Raw genomic sequence first — 27,003 nt, 5'->3', positions numbered from 1 at the left:
CAGAGCTCTATCTGCATGTTTATATGCAGATGACTTTGAAAGTAATTTCAGTCACTGAGTATCAGTGTGAACATTTTTTTCTACAGACCTAAAGTTTTGTCTGAGGGTTTTTGCTCTGGTTTGAAATATTTGTCTTTTTCCTGTCAGTGTCAGTGCATACCAACTGAGTAAATTAAAGCAGAAGGAAAAACAGAGACACAGTGATCCTCTCCTAACTCAGTGATGGACCTACTTATTGATGTGCTGGACTAAAAATGCACAGTGAAAGATTTAAGATTTGGAGTATAGTTCATTTCTGACACCTTCTTAGACCATGTCCTGTTATAGGTCTGCAAAATGCTGGCATCCTGTTTACAGTAATTAAAAAATAATTCAAGGTCTCCCTCTGAAATCGTTATTGCAATTTGACTTTCTTACCAATACGGTCCAGCCTGTCCAGGGCAACAGTCTCAAAGGCCCGTCTCATCATAGGATACTCTTCCAGCACCTCATTGAAGTTGTCCACTGACAGTGAGTACAGACGACAGTACGTGTCTGCTCGGACACTGGCTGTTCTTCTGCCCCGCGTCAGCAAGCAAATCTCTGCAACAAAACACAGCACAAAAGAGATGTCATGTAGTGGAGTTTAACCCAGAAACATTTAAGTTCAACTGAAATGAAAAACTGTTATACCAGTAATACTAACATAGTTTTTTTGTAATATGTGGCAGACAACCCCTATACAGAAAACAAGTATGTTTTTGTATATTATTAAAACAAAAGTATCCCCCATTACGCTTCTTATATATGCATCCAAATTTCCCCCCTATACTTTCAGATATACGAGAGTAGTGCATATTAAGATCAACCATTTCTCACTGACTGTAACACCTCTTTAACTTACCTTACCAAGTAAAACATGACTTGAAGCGTAGGACATTACGTTCTTTATCTTGTGTGATGAGGTGAAAACACACTTTCTAATCAAACTGTGAATTTTTTTTACCATTAAAAAACTACAACTTTTCTGTAATCCATTGGTGCTGCACTTAGTGCCCTTTTCAGAGCTTAGAGGTCTGCCAGCCATCATCTGCTGTGGCCGCTCAAGAAAATAATGCTTCATTTAAAGAGCTGCACTGCTGTAGAGCTCGGGCACAGAGACAGTGTGTGTGGGTGCAAATGTGTCTCTACTGTATGCAGATGTCGGATGTGGCTGCATGCACTACTCAAGCTGGATGTGCCTACTGTATGTGAGAGCCTGTGTCTGCACTCGATGTGTGTGTGTGTGTGTGTTGAAGTGTTTTATTCATGAGAGCAGGCAGTGTAAGAGAGTAAGGCCTGCTGAAATAGAGGATATATTATTCTATATATACTTTTATATACATAAAACGTGTATAAATAAACTTACATGGTTGTACTGTATACATCTATGAAATTCCATATTTTTTATGTATATGTGTATGTATATAGACAGAGGTTAGGTGACTCTGACATACATATTAGTTAGTGTGCCATGTGTTTGTACACATTCCCTCATGTCGTTTTCCTTCAGCTTTCATCTCGTCTTCTGCCCTCCCTTCCTGTGTTTGTGATCACACTCCTCCTTTCTCAGAAACCCATTTCCAGCTCATCCAACACACACATGCTCTCAATTCTCCCACGTATTGCGCATTCCTACTTTCCCCCCCTCAGCTTACATCAAATCAAATTTTTAAAGAATCCAACTTATCTCAAGGAATCTCATGCAATGTATGACTCTCTCTGTCTCCTCATTGTCCTTTTGCTTCAGCTGTACCCTTTTAGATATTGCACATCTATAAAATGTTGGTGTTTTTTTCCCTAACCTGCAGCCACACACACACACACACACACACACACACACACACACACACACACACACACACACACACACACACACACACACACACACACACACACAGTAAGAGCATCCCTGCACAGTATGGGGCAATGTCTGCTTTAATCACAAACATGTGTAAACTTGTTTGTTGTATATGTTTTTGTATATGGGTAAGATGATGACGCTGAGCTGTGTGTGGCAGAGTCCTAAAAAAATGAGGCTGTCAACGAGCCGGGGTGTGTTCAGGGTTAGAATCAATCACCACCTCCACATCTCCTTTAGAAGCAGTGCTCATATTAAACCTACACATTAATATGCATAGTGTCCGCTTCAGTTTTTTGATGATACATTCATACTCAACCTGTATGAAAATGTTCATACTGAAAGTGTTCACTTTAATTTTGTTTTTACAAAGCTCGTATAAAATATCTATGGTTACGTTATGGCAAAGGTAAGGGAAACATCACAGTCTTGATTTAATCTCGAAAAACCTGATTACTTTAGACGTGCATGAACCCCGTTATGTTGTTCATCAGCCATAGTTTGTGTGTGTATATTTTGCGTTTATGGGCCATGGGCACCCTAAGATCTTCTGACACCCCCATAAAAAATTTCTGGCCGCACCCCTGCAAAGGTTCCCCCATGTAACACTCTTGCTGATGTTTACTGCATAAACTAGGAAGCTGTGCGAAGCACCACGATATAACTGGACAGTTTGATGTCAAGATAAGCGTAAAAGTTGGTGTGCAAGATTTAGTCAAAATAGCCAGTTGCAATCAACAATGCACAAAGCTCACATAGTGGAAAACTTTATGTAAAGGATATCTGTATCAGGCAACTGCAAGCATTTAATTAACTGAAAGGGAAAGTCTTACAGCTAATTAGCCACAGCATGCTAGCTGTTGTCGATGACAGATGCTGATGAGCACCAGATATTTAATCTTCTCTCAGCCTTCCTGCAGAGGTGGGAAGCAACAAAGTACAAATACTTACTGTACTTGCGTAGATTTTTCAAGTATCTGTACTTCACTTGAGTGTTTATTTTTTGACGCCTTTTTAATTTTATTCCCTACATTTTTATTATTACTATTTTTATATTATTTATTTTTATTCTTCATCATTGCATACTGCCTTCCCAACATCACAAGACTGATTACACTGCATCAGTGCATGTCACGCATGGCAGATGTAGCAAGATTAAAAACAAGGTAACAAGAGGGAAACAGAGAGGGAGACTTACAAGTATATGTACTTCTACTTGAGTAAAGAAGCTTTTACCACCTCTGCTTTCCTGGCATCACTGAAAAAAATCCAATGTTTTTTCTCTGTTTAATTTGATATGTACAGGTTGAAGATTTTATAAAGGAAGTGAAAAAGGTGACCTTGGAGGGATCTTTAGGGGAGGGCACCGTGTGCTTTGCTGTGCCTAGTTCACTGTCTCTGGTGATGGCAAAAAATACTTCTCATATTGGCTCCTAAATTGCAGTCGCTGCCCAATTGCCAATGTAGCTCAACCATACTGCACTTCCCCTCCTACTGGCATGGTACCAAAATATGCTACATAGCAAGGGAAAAAACCTATTACAATGCCACCTCTACACTCAGACATACACCAGATAAGTTGTGACTTATCTGGCAACTAACAAACACAGAAATTAAACCTCATGTTACAGCTACTGTATATCTGTGAAAGATAAATCTTAGAATATATCCTCCGGTGAAGGAAGAATACAAACATCTATATATATCTACACTTTTAGGCTGTTTAGTTTTTGGAGAGACACCCAATGTACATATATATGGAGGGACTGCAAAACACCTCTCAATATGATGAAAGTAAATAATAAAAAAAACACGATAAACAAGACCTGAAAAATAGCCGTGAAGCTGAGTGAACATTATATGTAGCATTCGCTACACGGCGGTTGTATTGGTTTGCATTTGACTGCACAGGACTTGATATTTTTCTGGTCACTGAGTGTAAAGTGGTTATGAGTGTGTGATGGTTTTGAAAAACAAGATGGGAGAACAGATAAAGGGAGAATGCATGATTTGACAGTGGATGAGGAATATGTCCTCTATATGAAGCATAAGAATAACCTCATTTGCAGTGTGTTACGGTTTGTGTGTGCATCTGTGTGAGAGAGATCATGGCTGAATGGCCAAGTTAGCAGGAGAGCTGTGTGGACGTGGAAGTAAAAATACCATGACTCTTCTGCCCGTGATTGTGTGTGTGTGTGTGTGTGTGTGTGTGTGTGTGTATGTGTGAGTGTGTGTGTGCTCTAAGTGTGTGCTAGCAGGGCAGCCCCGGCTGTGGCTGTGCTGGGGGTCCATTTCCCGCAGCACTGCTCCAGTAATCCCCTCTGGAGAGGAGCATCGCAGCTCTGTATTAAATCCTCTTGTCCCGTGGCTTTCTGGATGAAGCCAATACTGCCAAGATGAGGCGGTGAGCTGCAGTGAGCCCTCTGGCCTCATCTAACTGTCTTTTCAGAAAGCAAGCGAAGCCCAGACACTTAGCGGGGCCATCCGAACTACAAGTGCGAGGGAAAAAAACCAAAAAATACATGGCACGATTTGGGTCTAGCGCAACCCGCTCTGAGCTAAACAATAAGAGATTAGCGGACATGTCTGAGTGCTGAGCGGCTAAATGCAAGCGGCTGCCCTGAAGCCCAACACTGTCCTGAACATCAGGAATTGAAATTAGGAGCTAAGTTAAATGTGGCGTCAAAATAAAGCGGTTTTCTATAAGTGGATTTACTGTAAGTAGAAAATATACATGTACATAATGAGTTTCACACAAAATGTTTGAGAGAAATAGAAAATCTGCTTGAAACCTAAAGTAAATTGTTCTGTGGTCATCTGACAAAAAGTCACTGGATCTACTCACCAAACTGTACAAAACATAAAAGCAAATATATATATATATATATATATAGTATATATATATACTAATTAAACTCAGTATGATTTTACAATGTATTTGTTTAAACTAGGTTTATTCATATGATTAAATATTCAATATTTATTTACCTTACCATACCGAACACTGAACACTTTGGGACAGCCCACTCTGCAATGTAAAACATACACTATGTTAGACTGCTGACCGCTAACTGAACTTATGCACTGAACTGACCAACTCTAGGTGTCTTTTGCCTATGGGTCATGAGTTACAGTTTATTCATGAATCCTCGAATCCTACTGCTTACTCACATCTCCTCATGACTCATCGCAATGCTCCCCAAATCCTGCATGAAATCATAGAAACAGGCTTAGTGGGTGTAGCTAGTGTAGCCTGTATTCTGTAAGGGGCGTGTGTTTTTCTCCTCACAGACTGCCACTTCTACAATTATCCATTTCTGTGTGGTCTTAACTCACAATAAGATGATTCATAATCAGCCCAAAATTGGGGGCTTTGTCAGCTCAAATTAGCAAAGCTATCATATCATCGTGACACAAGATAACTGACTGGCTGTGAATTAAACATGGCATTGTACTCTGAATCTAAAAACAGCATTTTAGAAAAAAGGATGAGTGAGTATAAAGATGCATCTCCCAAAAAAACACAAAAAAAACACAAAAAAAATTCCAAAGGACTACTTGATAAATCTCTCTGTCTTGTTTATCTGACTGTTTACAAAACTGTTCTGGCAGCAGTGCTACAGACACAAAGAGGCCTCCGCTTCCAGAACACAAACTGCATCCATGCTCTATGGGATGTTACTCTGCCGTATAGCCGTGATGCGTTTCATTTTTCGCACTTAAGTGACAATGCGTTCATCAAAATTGAATGACACCAATTAAAATTGGATGTTGCTCAGGGAAAGGAGGACTAAGACGTCATGTGTTGTGACCTTGGTGAGAATGCACATGACTGGTCTTTTGTTGCATGGTGCAGCCCACGTGTCCTGGGCTCTTACTGGAAAGATGCTTCCCCCGAGTCCCCTTCTGCACCGGCTCTCAAAGTGGAGAGCAGACTGCAAGCCATGCAAGATATCAGTGTGTGTGAGAGTAAGTAGGAGGCTAAAAATAAAAAATAAAAATGAATGAGAGACGTCATGTGTGCATTGCTGTCTTTGTATTTTTGAATACCATATGCTCACAGTGTTGTAGAGGATAACAAACTATGTTCTGTTTGAGTTTGGGTTGCATCTACACTAGGAAGCAGAAGGCTGAGCAGAACACACTCAATAAAAAAACAACTGTTCATGAACAACTCTTTATGACGCATGACTGGTGCGAGAGAGGCTGTAGCACTGCGAACATCTATGAAATCTTAATTTCTAAAAATTATTAATAGCGATGAGATAGTGCTCTAAAAAAAGACAAAGAACACACCAATTAAATTATTGTTAATATTATTAGAATCAATTATTTTTATTAAAAATATCATGTAGAATTTATACGAGCATGAGAAAGACAAGTGACATGGCTTCAGTGCTATACTCAGAGAAAACAAGACTTAAGGTTAATATTACTGCCTGACCGGTATATGAGTCTGCTAATGTTACAGGCAATGTTGACCACAACAACTTGTTGATCCCAAGTTTATTGGTATCAGCGTATATGTTGTCCTGTATGATTTTTTTGCAGGTGAAGTTTGCTGTTTCAACGCACTGATGTCATTTATGACAATATAGTTTACCGTTAAACTGTTAAATATCCTGCCTTTATGTTTATGTTCATAGTCTGTCTTCACAAGAATATGGGATATCAGAATTTTTCAACTCCCTCACATCAGTATCAGCATTGGCCCCAAAAGTCCTGTATTGGGGGGTTATAAGGTAATATTTTTGGATGGATATCACAACCAAACCATCATCACAAAGATCTTCTGCAAAAGTCAGACATTAAATTAAAAAAGATACAGCAGATTCAGCATTTAGAGCCCAACCTATATATATATATATATCAGTTTGCCATTATTATTGGCCGATAATTAAATCTCTGGTAGGTTAACTGTTTCTGACAAAGTTCGATGTTACATTGTGAAATATCCTGCCTCTGCTATATATATATTTGTCACATTTGTGTGATAGCCATATTTGAAAGGTCATTGCTAAAAATGTGCATATATTGGCCAATATATCGATATCGGAAATTTTTTACTTCCTAGAATAGGTATCGGTCCCAAAAGTCAAGAATCTGTTGGGCTCTAACAGAGTGCTGTATGCATACTGCATGAAGTGAATGCAAATATTGGCCTTTGAATGTGCTTTTACATAGATTTAAGTCTGAGTGTCTTATGTCTTTATGTTATTCTACGTGTGTACCTGCCTTCCTCTCTGCTTACAAGTGTGCATGGATGTGAATTAATGAGTTTGAGCAGCACTGCTTGGTCTGTGATAAAGTATCTGTGTCCTGCAGCCAGGTCTGGCAAAGCTCACCTGGACTCTGAGTCCTGCTGTCAGCTCCCATCTCCCTCCCCGACACTGCCCCCAGCTTACGGAGCGGACATTCTCTAACCTTTGAAACATCCGCAGTAGGCTGCCTGATTCCCCGTGACATGCCATGCTCACTCCCTCACAGCATTAGCATAGCCGCGCAAACACCTCCCATTTGGCTAGCATGCATAGACAGGTAGGGGATATCTGGTGTTTTTCTGCACCGCGGCTGATGCCAGGGTCCCGTCACATCTCATCGTCTCTTTTTCACCCCCTGAACGGAGGCTGGGTATGTTAGTGAGGGACAAAAGACACAATAATACAACATTCATGGACCAGAACATGTTTGTGTATGTGTACAGATGCAAATCCACAAGTCATTATTTGAGGATTGCCACTAAATTTCATACACAAATTCATGTCTTCCTTAAGATGAATTATACCAACTTTGGTGTGGGCATAATCTTTCATCGAGTGCCACCATCAGGTCAAAATGTCTTCAGTTCACAACTATGTGTTTAGAGCTAATTAGCATGCTAACACACAAAACTCAGCTGGTGAACATGTTAAACACTAAAGCATCTTAGTATCAGAATTTTAGTGTCATCACTGTGAGCATGTTAGGATACAGACATTAGCATTTAGCTCTATGCACAGTGGTGGCCCAGAGTGATCGGTAATGCCAGGGCAGCATGGTGGTGAGGTGGTTAGCATTGTAAGAGAGAAAGCGATAAGATATATTGCTGCAAGTCCCTCATCTCCAGTGTGTTTATCAGGGAACACAACTGATGGTGACAACACATATACATGAAGGACACTGGTAAAGTCGTTGCCACTGAAATTATTGCTTTTATTGTATCGTATAATATCCTTGTCCTATCCAATAACACCATACGGGCATACTTGTATAGTGTATGTGTATTATTAAGTATTAAGTATTATGCGTCATCACATCGTGTTCCCTCTCCAGTCATCTGCATTGCACCCTTAGTGTTTGGATGACACAGCCCGACAATGTCTCACAATGTATCGTGCTGTATCAAAACACAGTATTGAATCGTATATCATCCTATCCCATCCAGCCTGTCATGTTACATAAGACCACTCTATATATCATCGTATCCCCCATTCTGTCACTGAGTCAACTGCTGCAGTGCCTCAATCTTCAGCTGATGCTGCTCCAGCATAAGAGGAGCAGGGGTGTTAACTGGGTTAAGGACCAGGAGGATTACCTGAGCCTTTGCCGCTGCCAGCCTCTCTCACTGACTGGCTCAGTCAGGGTGGCTATTTGGCCGCTCTATAGCACAGCCAGTCTGAGCCCAGAGAAGGGGGGGAAAAAAGGAAATTGAGGGGAGATGGGTGGAATATTAGTCCCCGAACCCAGGACTTCACAAGACTACAGATTAAGAGAAGACCATTCAGAGAAAACCAGTCAGAGACTGAGTAAAGCCAAAAAGATGACACAGGAGATTGCAAACTGTGCCGTCAACTTCCGCCCCTCCTCAGCCCCCTATCACTCTCTGACTCCGTCTCACTGTCTTTTTTTTTACCCCCACTCACAGAGCTGCTACAGGCCACTCACTCACAGGCAAAGCGAGCCATCTTAGGGGCGCAATCACAGGCAGCTTTTGATAAGCACCTCTGACTGGCACGCCAGGCCACCGCAAGGTCGCCGAGCTCTACTCCATCCGAGAGAGAGGCGCAGTCTGCTCTGGCAACACATCAATTACTGTGGGCAACAAAGGATGAACTATAACAACACAATAACCTGCTCTGTCTGGGCACTGAGAGGGCAACGGAGATGCTGTTCAGATAAGTGTTTCAATACTGGACTATAAGGAGAGAAAGAGGGAAGTGGAGGCGGGGGTGGAGGGTGCATGTTTTCTTTCTGAGCCCAGAGCAGCGTCCAGAGAACGGGGCTTGGCAGAGATCCATGTGTCCCTTGGCGTTAGTACTGCAGTCACATTACATTTCCCCTCTCCACTGGATTGCTGTGTGCCCAGCCGACGCTCCCATCCAGGACATGTCGTGTCCACTTTAGACTTTTGGCTCTCTGGCTCGAGCTAATCCAGCAGCTAACAAACTGGAGCAGACTGCTGAGTATATAATTGTGTAAATAATTCAGGTCGTCTGTGAATGAAAGAGTTACGGTACATGGATTTGCCGAGATGGTGATGAGCATATACACATGCCATTTGCTGTACTGTAAACTCGAGCCTGCAGACACTGAGTGTGTTTGACAAAGGAGGGAAGCTCTCAGACGACTGGACCTCCACTGCTCTCCAATGCACATGCTTACACCCCCCACTACAGAGAGTCAAAACCTAGCTCCACGTGGAGCAGGTCTCCGTGTTCTGTACATAATATAAAAAAATGATTGCTTTTCGACTTCCTACTTGCTGCTAGTGACAGCTGCACTGAGATCCACTTGTGCCACACACTCCCAGTACTGATCCTGCACCAATTAATTTCATGAATGACTAACTCGTGTTTGGTAACAAACTCCCAGTGGCTCTAGGCTTACCTCACTAGCCCCCACCCTTACAACCCCCTCCAGAGGAGTGCCACTGCCAGGAATAGTCACAGGATAATGGAGTCAAAAGCCTTGTGCCTATAATGCGCGAAAAGGGGAAAATAATTACAGATCTAAGGCTTAAGATTAAAGTGAGCAGGCCAGTTTCTGTTTGTGGGTTTCACTACTCATGATTACTTAAGGCAAAACAGGTCACATGCATCTATTCGAAGGCATTTAGATGACATCGTCGTCAAGAGTACGCTCAGTTCAGCAACTCTGAGTAGCAGAATGTCACAAATTGTGCCATTACCACGATGCATTAGCTAACAAAAAAGCCTATGCGCTCCCTTTGAATCTGAATTCTGCCTTGCTGAGGACATTTTTTGGACAACATTTGAGACAACATGGCCCTAGAGAGAACTGGGGCCATGTTGTCGAAAATGTTGATTAGTTTTGGCATGTGTAGAGATAGATTGCCTGCCATCTTTTCATTATTTCCGCAGAACCCCCGGAGAGAGGGCATGGAGATGGACTTGAGCAGGCAAGGCGTAATTAAACTTCCACAGGCAGGTCATGTGCTGTTAAACGCTTTGCCACCATTTCTCATTACTTAACAGTGTAGTCTAAATGATACGCTGTCACTGGGCAAATTAATTGGTATTTGGTGAGGGCAGTATGGCGGCATTGTCTCCTACATGTGTCATAAGCTCTGTGGGACCATGAGAGGACTACGCATTATCTGACCCCGATTAAGAACATAACACGAGTTAAGTACATAACAACTCTGGGTTATCGCACACGTCTCAAGCATTCACATAGTATGTAATTTCACAGCTTTCGGACCCCTCTGACCTTTGAGTGCATATTTCTTAATTTGTGCTAAAGCAAGTGCTGTTTTCTTAATTTGGCTTCGCCCTACATTTACAAGACAGCTCTCATGATGTGATTTAAGGGGAAAGTCCTGCATAAACCATGAAGCAGAATTTTAAGTGAGGTGACAAGCTCTGCACAACATACCACTTCATGCTCCTGACGAGCTAATATCAGAGCCAGAATACCATTATCCAAATGCTGGTTGCCTCGCACAATCAAAATTTTAAACCCAGACCGACCTCTAAAGGTGCTGAGCGTTATTAATAATAAAACAGAGCAGATTTAAGCGCCGCAGAAAGATGTGACCTTTGAGTTAGTAATTCTGGCGCAGCACCAGCTCGTCTTACCTCCAAAGTAGGAGCCATCTGAAAGCTTGGTCTCTTTATTGCCTTTGGTTAGTACACTGACAACTCCGTGCTGTATGAAGTACATCTTTTTGCCGATGGTGCCTTCCCTGATGATATAATCCCCGGGCTGGAACACCTCGAACCTCAGCTTGGTGAGCATAGAGGTGACAAAGTTGGGGTCGGCGTTGGCAAACAGAGGCATGGACGCCACCAGTTTTCGACAGTTAAAGTTGATGATTTCCTGCGTGAGCACACGGAGAAAGCAGTTAGCAAGAGCAGCAGAAAAGAGCTGGTGCTTTACAAAATGCATTGGCCTGTCACGATCTCAGACAAGAGGGATATTAGAGTAACAACAGGAAAAATGTCAGCCATGCAGGCATTTTTTTTCTGAGCTCCTCTCAGTTTTACTCTTGTTTGGATATGGCCTCAAGAAAAGGAAAAAAACCAAAAGAAACGAAGCAAATGTCAAGCAGTACACAAGCGTTTGAATGCATGTCCATGGGATTCAAACACTCAGCCCACCTCACGCAGCGGCTCGTTGAGCTCTCCCAGGATGCTCTCCTCGTCGAACATCTTGCCCTGGTAACGGTGCTCATAGTAGTCGTGGATTCTCTGTCTCATATCTGCCGGCAGCTTGTGGAAGGACATGTACTGCTCCACCTGTTTGTACTGCGGGGACATGGAGACACACAACAATCAGGTTATTCAAAGGCCATAGTGCTGTAGCACAGATACACAGCCACAGGGAAAAGCTGGAACTGAGGTCAGGCACACGAGGAAATGGAGACGGATACATAGAGGCCATCCGGTCTCTGGCAGGTTACGCCCAACAAGATAGCTTTATTCCAGTATTTGATCGTGTTTCTTGCAGTATGTCTGTCTCTCTCAAAGGACAGAAAGCTACCTTACATAATGTTCTTACCAGGGCTGAACAGTATATTTATATTATATGATTTTCATGATATGTGACTGTATATCGTCTGAGATTTTGGTTCATGTTATATCCTGGTAAGGCATAATGGTTTTCTTTAGGGATGCATTGAATATTCTTGGGTAATTCCAGTTTCCAATTTTTTTTTAAATTCGACCTGACTAATTCACATTACTGATGATTATTTATCAAAAATCTCATTGCGTAAATATTTTGTGAAAGCACCAATAGTCGTCTTTAGTAGTATTGTTGCAATATCGAGGTATATGGTCAACAATATCCTGAGATTTTGTCACCCTGTCCTAGCATTTATGAAGTGCTTTTGAGGTCATTTCAAAACATCCATATATATTTATAAGACCATATCACCAAACCCTTGCACTGGCTCCATATTTCTTGTAAGTAAAACCAAACACTAGTTCAACTAGACTACTGCTCTCTAAAGATATAGGACAATTGAAAGATATGCGATCATTGTCGAGAAGTGTTTAGTCATGCTGACAGCTCACTGGAGCCTGTAAAGGTTTCATCATTATGGCTAAACTGGGTCTTGTTTGCCACTGAAACATTATCGGAGCAAAGAAAATGTGTCACTTCAGTATCTAGTTGAGGTGTGTGTTTGAAGAATTACATTTAGTAACAACTCATATTTCCACACTGGGATATCAGAAGACTTGACACTCTTTATTCACAGTGTAAAATTTAAATAATTTCCTTCCACACACAGTATCTAATAATACATAAATCGCATAACTGGTTGCAGGATACTATGACGTATTGTATTTAGTGTTCATTTGGAGAAGAAAGTGTGAGTAAGAAGGAATGTGATGATGTGAGAGTGTTCACGGAAAAGTTGTGACGGGATTAGAAATTCAAATCACGTCTTTAAAACCAGTGACAGGAGAGAAAAAACACAATGCAACCACAGATAAAAGAAAAAAATGTTACAGTAGAACAAGACGCTTGACACGCTGATGATCTGTGTATGAATGCACGAACTTATGTGCAGTATGTGTGTGTCTGAGTGTGTGTGCGTGTATGTTATAGCTTTACCATAATAAACTGCAACTAAACCATTCACAAAATTCACTAATACACACTATGTACTGTAGGTATGACATTAAAACCAGCTATTAAAGGAGACATGTTATGCTCCTTTTCAGGTTCTGTTTTAGTTCCTGTCTCTTTAAAGGCCCTTCTGAATACCCAGTCTGCTCTGATTGGTCAGCTCTCACAGGCTTGAGCAAGCATCGTGTCTCCGGTCTGCTCTGTCTTGTTTGTAGCTTCCAGTTAGCTTCCCTTCTACCATGAATTATGCAAATAAGTAACATGGTGACGTAGTGCGATGTCAAGAAGACAGGAAATTAAAGGTGGGACTACTGACGAGGTGTTTCAGGAGCAATGTTTTCTGTGTGAGAGAGGAGCCCCAGGAGCGCAGACACTTGGCTTTTTTTTTTTTTTATCTTTAACATGCACAAGAACCTGAACAACACATTGACGGAAAGGAAAAAACAAAAAAGCACAGTAGGTCTCCTTTAAATTAAAAATCAAACGAAAGATGAAATAGTAAAAAAAATACCAAAACACCAAAGCCACTCAAATGAAATCAAGATAAAAACTAATAAAAGAATCAAATAAATGCTGTGTGATAACCATGCTGCGATCTCACTGACGCGTCCTGCTGATAACTCAGTATAATATTTACACTGTGTATGTGAGTGCAGTGTTGTAGTTATATAACAAACAAAGCCCTGTGGATCCTCAAACACAACCTACATCAAAACACTTCACAGTGTATTTAATGTATGTTTTACAGTGCAGACAGTGTGTGTCTGTATCCTTCAGGCTCTATGTTGTTTGTTTAAGATGTGTGAGATGGCCTTTCATTGATTCTACAACGTAGGAAGCAGAGACGCACATCAAAGCACACTGAGACCACCTCGGGAATAATAGCAGGTAAAAATCCTTGACCCAAATAAAGAAGGAAAAAAGAAGAAATTAACCATTCAAAGGGCCACGCCGGAGGTGCTCTTTGATCACCATTTCCACGCTGCCTAACGGCCTTACCACTCAGTGACGTGGCTGACCTCAGATGTCTCCCTCTTTGTTATCCGGCTCTCATACTCTAGTCACCACTGATCTTGGAGGAGATCATCAAAAGGCCAATCTTTTGAGAAATATAGCACAGTAAATAAGGACAGCTGTCTCATGCAAGTCAGATTGTTTTTTGCTTTTTTTTGTGAGAGCAAGAAAGCTGTCAGGCTTCCTGACAATCAGAAGATGAGAAAAACATACAAGAGTCCAGTACTTTAAAACGTGAAGGCAGACTGAACTACAGTATAACCACTTTGGGACGACTCTGTTCAGATGCTAACAAGGATTTGCAGGTTGCATCTTCTGACCCTCTGACACACTCGTGTTTGTAATCCTCCTCTCCGCAGCCCCCTGTGACACCCTCTACAGCGCTCTGTTCTGCAATGATCTCTTTTGTCTCCTGTGCTCCCCTCTTTGCAGAATGACAAAGGAGTCAGTCTGTGTATATCGATGATACAGCTCCCTTCACTGTGGCCAGGTAGCCACAAACTGTTGCATTGTAATCAAGAATTTTAAATACATAGTTGTTGCTGTTATAATCATAAACATTACAGTGTATGCATATATCTACAAGCGCAGGGGAATATTGTGTGCACAGTTTACAACAAGAAATGCTGCACATGAGAGGGATTAGCTCAACTGATATATGATATGTCAAAGACTAAGAATTTGCTCATCTGATATACTTAAAATATCATGATGCCTCAAGTGAAATATTTGACAATGTATGTGTGTAAAGTGACCTGGAAAATTAAATGCTTGCACAAGCAAGAATAAGACGTGGAAAGAAGCTTTTAGATATCCGGTCTCCGTGCATGGAGATGGATGAGCTCTGTCATGGGGTAAGGGTTTGAGTCTTTATCCCCACAATCCCTTTGGCATAAAATTGAGCATTTACTGATCTGATGATGAAATAGAATCCTCGCACAGAGAGGAACTTCAGCCCCTTTACTCCAAGTGACGGAAAGCTCCAGAAAACGATCGCCGACGTCTCCAGCAGCAGTCCCATTGGCTGCTGAGCACTGCTTGTCTGCGTGTGATGCCAGGGTGGAGATGACAGGTGTAACCCACATTCTGCATCTTGTCTAGTGTCTTTATGTCTCCAGCATTAGACATGCCACAGCATGGCGCTCTGTTTTTCAAAGGCGTGGATTATCATCTCAGAATGCCCCCCCGCCTCCACCCCACACTTTTTTTTTACATTCATAAAAAAGACATAAAAAACACTGTCAACATGTAAAATAACCATTTATCCTCAGCTTTTCAGCAATTTGATTCTCCCAGCATGAAAAGGGGCATTAAGTGAACAAATGCAAGATAATGTCCTATTGCTTTCACATTGTGATGGGTACAACTGTACTTCATAGGTGCTCCGTGTCCCACTCAAAGGCATTTCATATTTACTAATCGCTGCTGAGTCAGAGGAGGAGCTGACAGGGATGTAAAGACACCGACCATAGGGGGGTTATGGTCTGATAACACCCCCTGTGGCAGGAAATTATCTTATTGCTGCACAGCTGCCATCATGCTGCCATCAGGAGGATCCCCGCTTTCCTGCTTTTACTTGGCTAAATCAAATCATAGTCAGCATTAAAGAGGAAATCATTCCACCATCAGCCTCCCTCGCAGGAGTAGCTGAGGGGAACCATAGGGTTGATTCCTTTGTTCTTTCGTTCTTTAGTTGGATATATTGGGAAAGATCTAATTTGTTCAGATGAGAGGATTAACACCACTTTCATATCTGTAGGGTAACCACAAGCATCTGGTTAGCTTAGAAACAGCTAGGCTTGGCTTTGTCCAAAGGTAAAAAAAAGTCCGCCTACAAACGTCTCTATAGCTCAGGCAACAGAGACTCCTCCTGCCAGTAATGAGCAAAGTCTGGCATCCTCACGATGATGACAAGACTCCAGGATGTTACTGCGCCCACCCGAGAAAAAGTTACATAACCATGTCTTTCTTACACTTTGGCTTTTGTACTGAATAAGCAAATAAGATATAATGTGTTAATTAGCAGAGCTTTAGAGGGGCTGGTAGGCGGACTTTGTTATCCTTGGACGGAGTCAGGCTAGCTGTTTCTCCACGTTTCAACCTTTTGCTAAGCTAACGGGCTGCTGGCTGTAGCTTGGTATTTATTGGACGGAAACGAGAGTGGCATCGATGTTCAAGTCACGTAACTTTTGAAAAGACAAGGAAAAAGTAAAAAAAAATAAAATAAAAAAAATCAAAGTTTGACAAACTTTCATCTAAACTTTGGTGGTTTCACTTTGAAAGTTCTGCTGTAGATTTTGAATTTTTTGATATCTAAATTTTCAAGTATAATAAAAGGCAGTGAAACAATGAATGCTGCATAGTTCAGCCTTTTTGTTCCTCATTAGACAACCATATCAGAAAATAACTTTTCCTTTCTGTGTCCATGGACTGTTCATGTGGCTAGTACACAAACTGTTCCTGCTAACATTGTGATCTCGTTGATCTGCTCTGTACATGCGACATCTATTGCACGTCTGTCCGTCCTGGGAGAGGGATCCCTCCTCTGTGGCTCTCCCTGAGGTTTCTTCCGCATTTTTTTTTCCCTGTTAAAAGGGCCTTTTTTTTTTTTTGGGGGCAAGTTTTTCCTCACTCGAATCGAGGGTCGAAGGACAGAGGGTGTCGTCTCTGTACAGATTGTAAAGCCCTCTGAGGCAAACTGTGATTTGTGAATTTGGGCTATACAAATAAAATTTGATTTGATTTGATTTGATTTGATTTAACCTCGCTGATTTATGACCTGTCAAAAGTGAAACGTGCATCTGTACAGTATATACTGTAAGTGTCTCACAGTAACTTGCCGTCTTCTAAGTACATTACAGTAGAGAGTTTTGTGTGTGTGGGCGAGCCTGTGAGCTCCCGGCCTTGGCACTCTTACAGTACTGTAGTAGCTGCCCACTGAGCAATATAGAACTGCATCTTCATGATATTTCATTTCACAAATCCTTTCCCTGTCTTTCTCAGTTTTGATCTCTTTCCAAATGGCCATTCTTTGGTCTCTTTCCCATTCATACTTTTCTTTCTTCTCTCTTTTATCACGCTTTTTAATTTTTGTCCAATTCACTTCTCCCTCATACAGCTCTCCAAGCAGATGCAAATGTTTTACTGAATAAAATATGAATAATTCATTTCCCAAAAGAAATGTCAGCCACTTAATTATACTTTCTAAACATTTATTTTTCTCCACTGTTCTCTGGTTCCTTGTCCATAACCTTGGGTTTCATGGTCAAAGGATTTGGGTCATGCAAGTCAGTGTGACTTTAGTCTTACATATGCACACCCGCACGTGTAAGTATAAAAAAATGGGCATCACAGAAGGGGAGTTAGTACGTATCATTCATGGATAATTTAGTGATGTAATCAGGCCACAGCTGGTCAAGAGAGAATGTGATCGGTCAATGGTCAATGTGGTGCATTCTGGTTAAACAAGCAAGGAAATTCCTTGTTCTTCACAACACCACGCTGCCACTGCATAATAAAATGAGACAAGCTTGACTTCAGCACAGCAAACACTGCAGAAAGCATAAATTTGCCCTGACATTAAATATAAAATGTATTGACAATGGCTGCATCTTTGATTTGGTCTTGGTTATGCACTCAGAGAGCGGGTATTTCACGGAGCACCTCTGGGGCATGTCAACAGTCCTTGACTCAGCAGTGAAAGTTGTGCGGCAGACAGGGAGGAAAAGGGAATGTAACAGGGTTTAGATTAATGCCATCAGTCAGGTTCCGACTAATGAGAACGGCTCTTACTGTAAGGCAGAATCAGACTTAAGCTCCTCAACTTGTTGACAGCTGTGTCCTTGGGTTGCCTGTATGGGAAAATTGTGACTTAACCTCGACAAGGCGCCACAAAGTTTTTGCTATTGTTGGATGGAACCTACATCTTTGTCGTGCTGGGGATTTTTAAGGCCTTCAGAATCAATCAACGCAGTATATTTAGCCCAAATAAGGAGAACACTTAAACTGCATGTTTTACTAGTTCCCTGACAGCATTAATCCATTTCTCTCCCTCTTGGGAGGAAAGTCACAACTCTGTAAGTGCAAACATAGTCTCCCTCTGATGACTACTTACTGTATTTCCAAAGGTCCTGATTGGGGGATTGACGTGGGGGAACAAAAGATCTCTAGAGCCTCTTCACCCTCAGAAAATCAGCTTTGGGCCTCTTATTAACTATTCCCCAAAGAGCCATGTTTAATTGCCAAGTGTTAATTAGAGATTTAGAGGGGAGGGGCTGCAGCACCACACTGCCATTTCCTTCTAAAGCCATTTGGGACCGGCATGCCACAACACGCGACTCATATACAAGTCCCTCCTGGGCATCCCTGATTTCATCACCAACTACCAACAACAAACAGAACCGAACAACTCAGATATCCCACGCTGAATAATATTCATCATAATGAAAAAAAATGAAAATATGAAAAACCTGAAAGGATCAGAAAGCCTCTATAAAGTGAGACATTATGGACACACGTTAGCTACAGATGAATGAGATTATGTCTTTTGTTAGGTGTTCCCATTCTCTTCTCTCTGTATTCTATGCATTTCCACTGTAGAGGGCCATAGTGGCAGATAAGCAGCGGCTTACGGAGAGCTGGAGTGGCAGGCATACCCTGTATGCACGGTCACATGTGCAGCCATCTTGTGGCCCCAATCTGGAGAGATGTAATTCTCTTTGTGTGACAATGGTTCTCAACATGCCCGAGACAAGAGGGAGGAATCCTTGAGGGAATTGGCAGATTTGGCAGATGCTTAACCCACTACAGCTCACAATGTTTTAGACCGGTTAATACATGAGCTCAATGTGGGGATGAGAGACCCCAACAGATTATTGAATAATACTACAGTAGTCTATAACAGACGAAAATACTGAATCTCAAGTATTGTACAATTCTGTTCGACAATGTAATTCTGCAAGAGGAACATTTTACTCCTGTAAAGACGGTTACAGCAGATTAAACTAAGGTTGGACAGAAAATGAGTGATGTGAAAGAAAAAGAAAAAACAAATCATTGTTGCACTCAACAGAAGAAACGCATTAAGTCTTCTGTCATATTTTACTAATAGATATCCAGTGCTGACTTATTTATTCCATTTCACATTCGACTAAATGTTTCAGCCATTTATCAAACAACAACTGCCAAAAAAACATGTAGCTTTGGGTTTTGAACTCTTATTTGGACAAAACGTGCAGTACATTTAATCCTATGATGTTTTACAATCTTCCTATTTTACGCATTAACTTTTAATCGTTGAATTAGAAAAATAATTGACCAACTTATCAAAATGTGTCAGTTGCTGCCCTACAAAATCTTACAATCTGATCCATTTCAGAGTCCGAATCGGGATGCATTTTTCTGTCTGAACCCGGTTGAGTAGTAACCGAACCTGACCTGAACTCGACTGGCGTTTTGTTTTTGATGTCTGAACCCAACTTGAGCCCAATGCAGTTAATATAAGCTGAAACAGTTTGTGTTACCCTGTCACAGTTATTCCCATGGTTACAGCTTGCCTGTTTACCTTGATTACAGACATGTGCAGTGTGTAGATGACCATGAAGGCAATGTTCAACACGCACAGATATGAAATAAAAAATAAATACATACATTATATGTAATTTGCCGTTACCGAACCCAGACATAATTTCTACATTCTTGTTTTACTTATTTGGTCATTCACTTCCCTTCAGGTTCAGGTCAGGTATCCATGCCCTAGTCCAGGGTTGTAAATGTAAATGTAAAAAAAAATAATAATAATAATAATGACAATAAACAATACAGTACGACAGATGCCTACTTTTGGCCCTTGGCTCAACATTTAGTTTCGGTTTTGGCCAAAGAGATTGGGCAACCCTGCTCCAGTCAGAGCACTTAAACTCAACTCAACTAGCACTGAGTACAGAGTTCAAAATCAACATCTGAATCACTACTTGAAAATGTGACTAAAATCCCATGACTAGAGCACTCTCTAACTAGCACTTTGCACCTCTAACACATGAGAGTCTCTGAGTAGAAAATGTAGCGCTCCCACCACGTCTGGCTTCAACCTGTCTCTTTTCCATTCACATCTGACACGGACCCAAACGAACCCATGCAGTAAGATTTATCGGGAACAAATTAGATTGCAAACAGGTGAAAAAACGCACACATTTTATTTACCTATTTAATACCTACAGGCTCTGTTTACACACAGCAAAAAGGCTAACATCAGGCGTATATCTTCAACAGAGTGATAATGAATCTAATAAAGCTATTTTTCGTCTCAGTGGGGCCCCACATCCACCCCTAGTATTTAGTGTGATTGTTGCACTCTCTACTTTGTGTAACAGTTAACAGGCTGCCTGATTCCTATTTAAGAGCTCATTTAAGTCTGCTTGCAAGCTTCTGACAGCCCGGGCATTTATCACATGGTGCCACATTGTAATAGAATTCTATTCAGAAAAGATTATACTCCGGCTTTCTGATGATAATTTTCACCATCTTTGACGGCAGAGCCTTCAGCCCCATCTTTTCCTATTTCCCATCTGTACATTTCTAAGAGTCCTTCATAGGCTAATTTTCATCATAGCCCCCCACCCCAGAGGAATTTCACTGCTTTGTTTCCCATCTAAATTTAACCGTTACCTGGACATCACCTCTGCACGCCAACTGCACAGATGGCCTCTCATCTTGGCCATACATGCCGCCATGTGTATACGACAGATCCACGCTCTACTTTTTACAGCTCATTTACAGCAGATGAATACAGAAGCCTGTGCCACATAATAACCAGCAAGAGGCAGTTAAATGTGGTGATGGTGCAGCTCGGCTCAACGTTGATCTCCTTTTTTGTATTCTTTAAGAAACTAAACAGTAATCAGTATCTGCTCTCCATCCCACTGTGACATTACGGGGTGTTAAATCTGTGTTGTTGTCTATTGAACGTGTAAGTACAAGTTGGATTGAGGCAACTGCAACCTGCAACTGTGATAAAGCTCCTAGCTAGCTAATGTTCATTTTGAGTATGAGTATTAAGCATAACTATTGAAGCACATACCAGTGATCTATGGAGCTGTACAGCATCCACATTACAGATGAGGAAGTCACAATTTATGCTACTTCACAGACATCTGGTGTATGCAAATGCTGCAGTTTTGTAGTCTTGCTGACAGCATCTTTGGAATATCAACACGGGGATATTTGGCTTCCGAACACAAAAAACTCCAAACTGCAAACTGCACAAATCTATTTCTCAGCTCACCACCAGCCAACAGCAAACTGACTGGTGGTGGCATTTTCAGCACTGACTAATGGCTCAAAATGTCTAATTCCTCACATTTCACAGTCTGTAATGTGCAACATCAGCTATGCATGTGTCAAGTCAGCACTCCAAATGAAGTATTAAAAGAACATTTCTGAACACTGTGATGTTGATTAGAAAGCAACAAAGACCAAAAATGAAAAAAAGGCCCCAAGCTGACACTTTTTGTAATCCTGTTTGATTTGATCTGTAACAAATACACACTGGTTTTGATGAGAATTAATGAGAATTAAAGCTTCTCGATGCCCTTTGACTACCCACTCAGAGTTTGTGTGTTCAATTACACCCATTAAAGTGCCCTGACAGGAAAGCACACATTAGTATCAACACATGTCCTGTTACCCAAATATGTACGTAAAGGGAGACCTTTTCTTTCTTTGAACAGAGTTTCTATTTGATATTTCAAAGCAGTAAACTTAACGTTTTTTTAATTCATTTATTTATTTTCTTCTTGCCTTCTTTGGGTAAGAGAATAAAGAATTATGCACAAATTACGATGAATCACTCTTTGTAATCAAGTATTTTATAATTACCTGATTTCTGTCGCATCACAATCCTCACATTGTGCATGGTTCACTTAAGGATTACAGTAGTAGGCTTACTGTAGTGACAGTAAGCCCACCATCACATCTTCGCCTCGTTGCCTTTTTAAGATTTTGCATTTACAGACTTGAACTAATGAGACACCAGGGAACGTCTCACTGTAACAGACAGGCATGTACGGGGTTGGGTGGTAACACATAACATGTGATGGGAAATATTATGTTATTAGATTGTAAAAAAATGCTAAAATCAACAAATCTAGATTACATCTGAAGAAATGTTTAATCATATTAAAGTTCCTTTGTCGAGGTTTGCACTATTACATTTATGATTACATCTTTAAAATATGTACATTTAATTTGTTTTGAAACAGCATCCCACACAGCACACCTGTTGTTTATGCCAGTACTGTTTTTGTGTAATGAAAATGATGCAAATGCTGGATATGCAAAATGTTTTTTATTTGCATTGACAATGTTTCAAATAATTGTGGAACTAAAATATCTATCTATCTATCTAATAATTTTCAATATTTGATTTTGAAGTAAATATATCCATATATATATTTACATTTTTTGTATTCCAATGGATAACATTCCTAATTACAAAAATTGCAGTGAAATTTCTCTGCAGTAACTGACCATATTTTACAGTATTCTGACCCCACCCCAGGCGTATATAATAACTTGGTGTATGATGTCAGGCTGGGCTGACTGGCTGCTGTGTTGCTGGTGTCTCACTTAGCAGATTTCTCCCCAGGCTGAGTCCCGGCGGACAGGAACAGCTGTCCCTGTCATGGCGGCCCAGTGGCCGTCTGAAAACAGCCACCTGTCCTCTCAGAACTCCAGGGATTGACCGATGGATTGTCCACTTCCTGAGTGTGTGGATTATGGTATTAGTCTAACACGGAAAAGCAGAGTGAAATCTCCAGGAAGCAGATCCCATTGTCACACAACTGATGCGGGGGCCAATGACAAAAAGGTTTATGTCTTTGAAGGGAAATAACCCCGATAAGCAGAAGGGAGGAGTGGGTATAGTAACAGTGTGGTAGAAATGACTACTATCTGGCTCCCACAGCCAGATGAGCACGTATTGACAGTGCAGCCAGAGAGTGCCTTATCAGTGAGGCATGTGGGAAGATAAATGAGAGAATCCGCGCTCTTTAAAATTAATTGCAGTCTGCAGTAATAACCTTTCTGCAGGCTGGCACCGTGGGAAGCTGTGGGAGCACAGGGGAGCCTTTTTAGCTGGCTGGGGGATTCTTAAGGCGCCTTAGGGGGTGATCCCAGAAACGGCAGCAAATGGCTTTGGTAGTGTCTGCTGACTGGTGCTGAGACAGGCCAGCTGTTCAGTCTACTTGGCAGCAAGGCATCTGTAAAGCTGTGCAGCAGACGAGTGGAGAGCTCTGAGCTGGGAGATGGTTTGCTCCCCTTTCATTAGGCGGCTACTCAGATCAGCAGCATTAACCGTGAACCGACTTGAGTGTTTTACTTTTCGTGGTCGAGATTTCAGTTGGTGAGAATCTGGTGAACTAGTCTCTGCGTTACTCACCCCTAGATTTGTGAGGTGTTAATTCATCCACTGCAACGTTTCTCCTTTTGAAGACCCATTACGTCAGCTAATCTGTTCCTCTGCTGGTCTGCCGGGGCCTTTCTCTCTGCCCTCTTTCACTCCCGCTCTCCCCTCCTTCATTCAGGTAGGGTCTGTAGAGCCTCTGCCTGCATTCCCACGAGGTCATCCTCCCTCGTCTCTTCCTCGCCACAGACAGTGGGCAATGTGGCAGCTTCGCAGCTCAGCTCATTATCACCCACGCTGGGCCCACAGAGGGCATGGCACTGTGGAACACGACTTGGCCTTCGCAGCCAGCTGTCAGGGCTTTCCTTTCACTGAACTGGGCAGGCTGGGGTTCCTGTCTCTTTATGGATGGTTCCATGGACAAAAACCCCATCCGGCCAGAGATAAACAGCCAGCTTGCAGGAGCTGAAGAGATGTGAACGCCAAGCTTAGTATGCCCTATCTTTTAGTAATTGTGTCGTAATTCTGTCTCTGTTGTGGTCTATCTCTCTGAAAAAAGTTCTGGCTTCTTTGTATTTCTTTAAGCCAATCACAATCATCATGGAAAATAGGGTCAGGAGGAAGCTGATACGATGCATGCATATGAGGAGGCCAGTCTTGCATTAAAATGGCTAAAAGAAAGGGTCACAGCTGAGAGCTTGTTTAGCGATCAGGTGCGTGTTTGGGTAACTTGCCATTTTCAGCATGTAGGTTGCAAGCTCAAAGGTCGTTGCTGTTTTTAATGTAGAGATGGGGAGTTTGAAAATGGGAACAAGCAGATAGTAGATAGGACAAATGTCTCTTGGACGGCTGTAGCTCAGGAGGTAGAGCAGAGCGTCTAGTAATTGGAAGGTCGCTGGTTCCAATCCCTGCCAGCTGCATGTCGAAATATTCTTGAGCAAGATACTGAACCCCTAATTGCTCCTGATGAGCAGGTCAGCACCTTGCATGACAGCCTCTGCCATCAGTGTATGAACGTGTGTGTGCATGGGTGATTGTGACAAGTGTTGTAAAGTCCACTTATCATTTATACCAACAGTGTACATCCGGTGAGTTAGACTAGTTGCAACAGAAAGAAAATTATGCATCAACTGTTCCATTTTCTCGAAAATGTCCCCGTTCTAAAGCTATTGTAGATAACCCTTTTTTGAATGGTTTATCTACAATAGCCCTTTCAGTGAGCTGAAAAATGAAAACCTGAAAAAAGGGCAATTTGTTTGAGCTTTCACGGGACAGTTATGTGCTGCAGTGCTGAAATAATAAGAATGAAGTCCATAAATATGCCAAGAAAAAATAGAAAAAGATGCTTATTTTCCCTTCAGAACTTGCCTGAGAATCATCCCGTTTTTAAGTTTTCTTTGGCACCAAAGTAATCCGGTGATATCTGTCTATACAGCCATGAGTCTATTAGAAACAGGAACTGCTAATAGCTCATTCAATCTTTTTTAAAGATGAAAACAAATAGAGGCTAAAAGGACAAGGCTAAAGTTGTAGCCATGGCAACATCATACTTCCTCTTTATGTCTCAAAAATGTTTGTGGGAACCATAAAAAAAAAGAGAAAAGAAAATACAAATACTCCCATTTTACTATTTAATAGTGCCACAAAGACGTTTTGGGGCAAGACACCCTTCTTCAATATACACATGTAAGGAAATTATAGATGACTGCATGTTTGATTATCGCCACTTTAAAATGAAACAAATAATAATAAGAATAAGAATAAAACTATTTTTTAATTAGAGTAGACTGAGATGTCTCAGTTTTGTCATGGGGGTGTCACAGTGTCAGACTTTGAAAAGCCCGTGCTTAGAGGACTCTGATGGCGCTTGTTTTCCCTCTTTGGAAGAGTTATGCTGTCAGTGTGTTTTAGTGGCTGTACAAACCTTAAAGAAATTGAATTTTGGGCTGAACTGCTGCAATAAATGACAAAATAAAAGCAAGCTCTAAGCTGAGGACGAGCCAGCATCCTCCCCTACCACCGCTGTCCTCTCTTCAACATAAATCACGACAACAACCGCTGTCAGCAACGCGTCATCTTGACTCACCTTCTCCTGGTACTGCCGTCGAGACGAGTCTAGAGATTGGATTAGCGCGGTGGCGTGGCCCACAAACATGGCGTAGCAGGTAGCGCCCACGATCATGCTGAGGATGGTCAGCCACACGTCTGTCATGCCCACCGGGGGGTACATGCCATACCCAATACACAGCATGTGGCTCATAGCTTTGAAAAGTGCGTAGGAGTACTGCTGTCCCCATGTGTCATTCTGCATGAAACAGAGGAGATGGGGTGAGTCAGGGTGAGTACATTGGAACACTTTCTATCTTGCTCACTCTCTCTCCCTCTCTCATCAGGGTGTTGATGGCACATTAAAGGTCAATGAGCACCCTGACAGCTCACACACATGCACGCACACATCCAATTACTTAAGACAAAACTAACGGCAGATGTCCACTTCAAACTGTCTTAGTCGAATACAGAGCAGCTGGCAGGGTAAAACATACTTTTCAATATGCAAACATTTGGAGCAAGCAGACATTTGGGCGAGAGCCTAAAACAGAGCCCTGAGAATGGGCGGATGGAGCGTGAGACACTGGAGGCTTGCATGACAGTAAGTAGGTCAGCTATTTAGAAAAATGTGATTTCTCTGTGAGTTTTCTCATTTGTAGATAAATTGCCCCCTTTTTCCTTTAGATCCCGGTGGTAGTTCATGGCAAATCAATATCAACTCTCTCCTGGGGGTGACATGTCCAAATTGCTTTCAAACTCATTTCCACGGCGGAAAAGCCGAGAGAGATAGCAATTTTATTAGTGCCCTCCTGAAAAGGTAAGGAGCGATGACCCAGCACGATAATGGGACAGCTACTGTAAAAGAAGACGAAAAATGTCTCGTAATGATTCTAATCAGAGCCGAACCAACCGTGACTGAGTCAATACTAACAAACTCTTCGTCTACCAGGTGATGTGGGCCAAACATGAGGTGCTTTCCATCCGAGAGGTGCCTGCCTGCGAGGCTTGAATTAATTCAGAAAGATATATTTGTTATTCTGTCACACTGAGAGCCATTCTTCTACGTAATGCAATTAATTAGACAGTGTTTACTGTCGGAAACACAACAAACTCCATTTTGATGTTAATGAGAGGCTACATCCCTCACACAGGATTTGAAACTAAGTACATTATGAGTGCTCTTCCTCACATCTCAGGGCCTCTGCACTCCTACATGCAAACGGCAGTCTTGTTTTTTTGGGAGGGGTGGGCAGAAATCTGCAGAGGCAACCTCTGTGGAAGTTTTGGAAAACACGAGACTGAGCTGCGACAATATGAGAAGCAGAAAATGCCTAAATATAATCTAGTCAGAACTGCATGAAATCATCCTGTGACAAGGCGTTTGGCATGTGAGCGCATGTTGCAGAGTGGCTAAGATAGAGGTATTAAAACATTTTAGAAAGGGAAGACTGTTTATAAAGGTTTTAGCAGCAGTTAGTGGAGGAAAAAGTAGAGCTTGTTATTAAGGACACTGTGAAGGCAATATTTCTAATTAATAAATATAACAGGAAAATATGTTTCATTGCATTTTGGACTTCTTAAATCT

General features: G+C 41.7%; 1 protein-coding gene across 8 annotated transcripts in view; it reads right to left on the bottom strand.

Moving 5' to 3' along the window:
• Positions 1 to 27,003, bottom strand: part of hcn4 (hyperpolarization activated cyclic nucleotide-gated potassium channel 4) — a 99,290-nt gene that overhangs the window by 31,279 nt on the left and 41,008 nt on the right. For all 8 annotated transcript variants that reach the window (XM_084351078.1, XM_084351074.1, XM_084351076.1 and 5 more), the window contains 4 exons: positions 25,456 to 25,674; positions 11,479 to 11,625; positions 10,957 to 11,197; positions 418 to 582 (listed from right to left, as the gene is read on the bottom strand). In XM_084351078.1, the coding sequence (XP_084207204.1) occupies positions 418 to 582; positions 10,957 to 11,197; positions 11,479 to 11,625; positions 25,456 to 25,674 (772 nt within the window). The remainder of the gene's footprint in view (positions 1 to 417; positions 583 to 10,956; positions 11,198 to 11,478; positions 11,626 to 25,455; positions 25,675 to 27,003) is intronic.

This window comes from Pagrus pagrus, assembly GCF_965226575.1.
Source record: "Pagrus pagrus genome assembly, chromosome: 1".
NCBI lineage: Eukaryota > Metazoa > Chordata > Actinopteri > Spariformes > Sparidae > Pagrus > Pagrus pagrus.
Note: the sequence above shows the minus strand (reverse complement) of the source record. Positions and strands in the feature narration are given on the sequence as shown.